Genomic DNA, 2745 nt, shown 5'->3' on the forward strand with positions numbered 1-2745 from the left:
GCCAGGCTGGAGTGCAGTGGTGCAATTTCAGTTCACTGCAACCTCCGACTCCCTGATTCAAGCTATTCTCCTGCCTCAGACTCCCGAGTAGCTGGGATTCCAAGCACCTGCCACGGTGCCCAGCTAATTTTGTATTTTTTAGTAGAGACAGAATGGTCTCGATCTCTCCACCTCGTGATCTGCCTGCCTCGGCCTCCCAAAGTGCTGGGATTACAGGCGTAAGCCACCGCATCCGGCTGATAAATTTATTCTTTAAAGACAGGGTGTCACTGTGTTGCCCAGGATGGAGTGCAGTTATACGATTATAGCTCACTGCAGACTTGAACTCCTAGGCCCAAGTAATCCTCCTACTTCAACCTCCTGAGAAGCTGGGCCTACAGGTACACATCACAGCATCCAGCTGACTTCCTCCCCCAGAGATCCCAGGATCTCACCATGTTGGTCTTGAACTCCTGGCCTCAGGAATCCTTCAGCCTCAGTGCCAGCCCCCACGGCTGGGGTTACAGGAGTAAGACATTGCTCTTGGCCTGATTCACTTATAAGCCAAACAAATATACAGTAGAGTGCCTGCCTCCAATATTAGAATGGCAAATTCATGAAGCCGAGGATAACATTTTATTATTTTATACCTAAAACAATAACTTTTATAAAGATGTCTGGCAAGAGTTAACTGAGTGGTGTTTCTATTATGTCATTCAGAAAACATGTACATCTGTTTATCTCACTTTCAACGATTACCTTTAATTGTTTCCTCTACAACTTCTACCACACGATCTATCTGTTGAACCTAGAAAAAAACACAAATGATTAGACAAGTAATTTACACAGAGAAGCAAAATTTGCATTATCCTTCTGCTTGAGTCAGTGTTACACATTGTCTAAGCACATCAATGCAGGTTTCCTTTAATGTATTTAGAGATATTATTTTAAAATTATATTAACATTTTGTGTTACAATGAAGGGTGAAATTATCATCCCTCGTCCTCTAATGATAACTGAAGAAATCATATTGCATTTAAATAAACTGCCTGGAGGTGTTTTAGGATAACGTATCAGCATATACTCAACACATCCTGAGAAAGAAACTTAAGTTTAATTAAAACATGTCCTCACACACAGCTTCAAGAAAAAATGACAAAAAATGACAACCTACACCAAAGAACAAGCTAGTGCTAAGGAGATCTGTTCCAAATTCTATCTTTGTTATTTTAATACTCCAACCCCACCCTCTCTGTTTTTGAGATGGAGTCTGGCTCTGTTGCTCAGGCTGGCGTGCAATGGCACCATCTTGGCTCACCAAAACCTTCATCTCACGGGTTCAAGCGATTCTCCTGCCTCAGCCTCCTGAGGAGCTGGAACTACAGGCACGTGCCACCATACTCGGCTAAATTATTTTTGCATTTTTAGTACAGACAGGGTTTCACAGTGTTAGCCAGGATAGTCTCTATCTCCAGACCTCATGATCCACCCACCTCAGCCTCCCAAAGAGCTGAGATTACAGGCGTGAGTCACTGGGCTCACCCTCAAAACCCTTTTAATGACCTTCTATCATTTGCTGAGTACTGTACTTGGGTCCATGAAATACAAAGTCAAATAACACAGCTTCTGTTCTATATACCAGAGACTAGAAGATTTCCCAGGGGAACACAGAGGAAACGTAATAAAATCAGACCAAGTGATCCAGGAATGCTTCCTAGAGAACCAGGGGTGACTCCTGGGGTTATGATTAAACAGGATTATGATTGGAGAAGGCCACTAAGGAGAATGAGTAAGTACGGCTAGAGTTCAAAAGGAAAATGAAAAAAGCAAAGTAATATTATGATTCACAAAGCTAAAGAAAGAAAAAATAAGTCAAAGTTAATTCTTCTTTAAAAGTCCTTAAATTACCGTTGTTTTATTACAGAAGAAATATCACAAAAACGTCAAACAAAATTGAATATAAAATGGAAATTAGTTAAAGGAAATCATAACATCTTTCATCCCGTATTTCCACTCCTCAGATGAAGCCACTAATAATAGTATGATGGGCAGATACCACGACATTTTCTGGCATCAAACATATACAGGTCTGCTCTATAGTTCTATCCTTTTTTACAAATGATACAGGGTGTATGTGTATGTGTAAATAAATAGACAAAATAGATATATAAAACTGATCAAGACCAGCTGGGGCAACACAGTGAGGTCCCAGGGTCTTTGGGAGAGGTTATACATATGCATAAAATAGACCTATGCCTTGATATTTTTGTATATATTGTCAGTTTATAGAGGTCCATTTCATTCACTTTGCTAGCTGCCTACTATCTCTCTGTATGGATGCATCATGATGTGATGCACGCATCCATACCTCTACTGATGAAATAATTTCTATTCTTTCATTATTATACAATGCTGCAGTGAACTCAACTGAGAAAAGAGGAATCTGTTTGAAAAACTTTATTAAAAATGTAATGGCTGGCTAGCCACAGTGGCTCACGCCTGTAATCCCAACACTTTGGGAGGCCTAGGGGGGCAGATCACTTGAGGTCAGGAGTTCGAGACCAGTCTGGCCAACATGGTGAAACCCTATCTCTATTAAAAATACAAAAATTAGCTGGGTGTAGTGGTGCATGCCTTAGTCCCAGCTACTCAGAAGGCTGAGGCAGGAGAATCACCTGAACATAGAAGGTGGAGGCTGCAGTGAGCCAAGACCATGCCACTGCATTCCAGCCTGGGCAACAGAGTAAGACTCCATCTCAAAAAAAA

At 41.2% G+C, this 2745-nt stretch overlaps 1 protein-coding gene across 6 annotated transcripts in view; it reads right to left on the reverse strand.

The window, feature by feature from the left end:
- CDKAL1 (CDK5 regulatory subunit associated protein 1 like 1) overlaps positions 1–2745 on the reverse strand; it is a 717953-nt gene that overhangs the window by 484292 nt on the left and 230916 nt on the right. For all 6 annotated transcript variants that reach the window (XM_017544096.2, XM_017544095.2, XM_037744111.1 and 3 more), the window contains one exon: positions 739–787. In XM_017544096.2, coding sequence (XP_017399585.1) covers positions 739–787 — 49 coding nt within the window. The remainder of the gene's footprint in view (positions 1–738; positions 788–2745) is intronic.

Source organism: Cebus imitator, unplaced genomic scaffold, assembly GCF_001604975.1.
Source record: "Cebus imitator isolate Cc_AM_T3 unplaced genomic scaffold, Cebus_imitator-1.0 Scaffold165, whole genome shotgun sequence".
In the NCBI taxonomy this organism is placed as follows: domain Eukaryota; kingdom Metazoa; phylum Chordata; class Mammalia; order Primates; family Cebidae; genus Cebus; species Cebus imitator.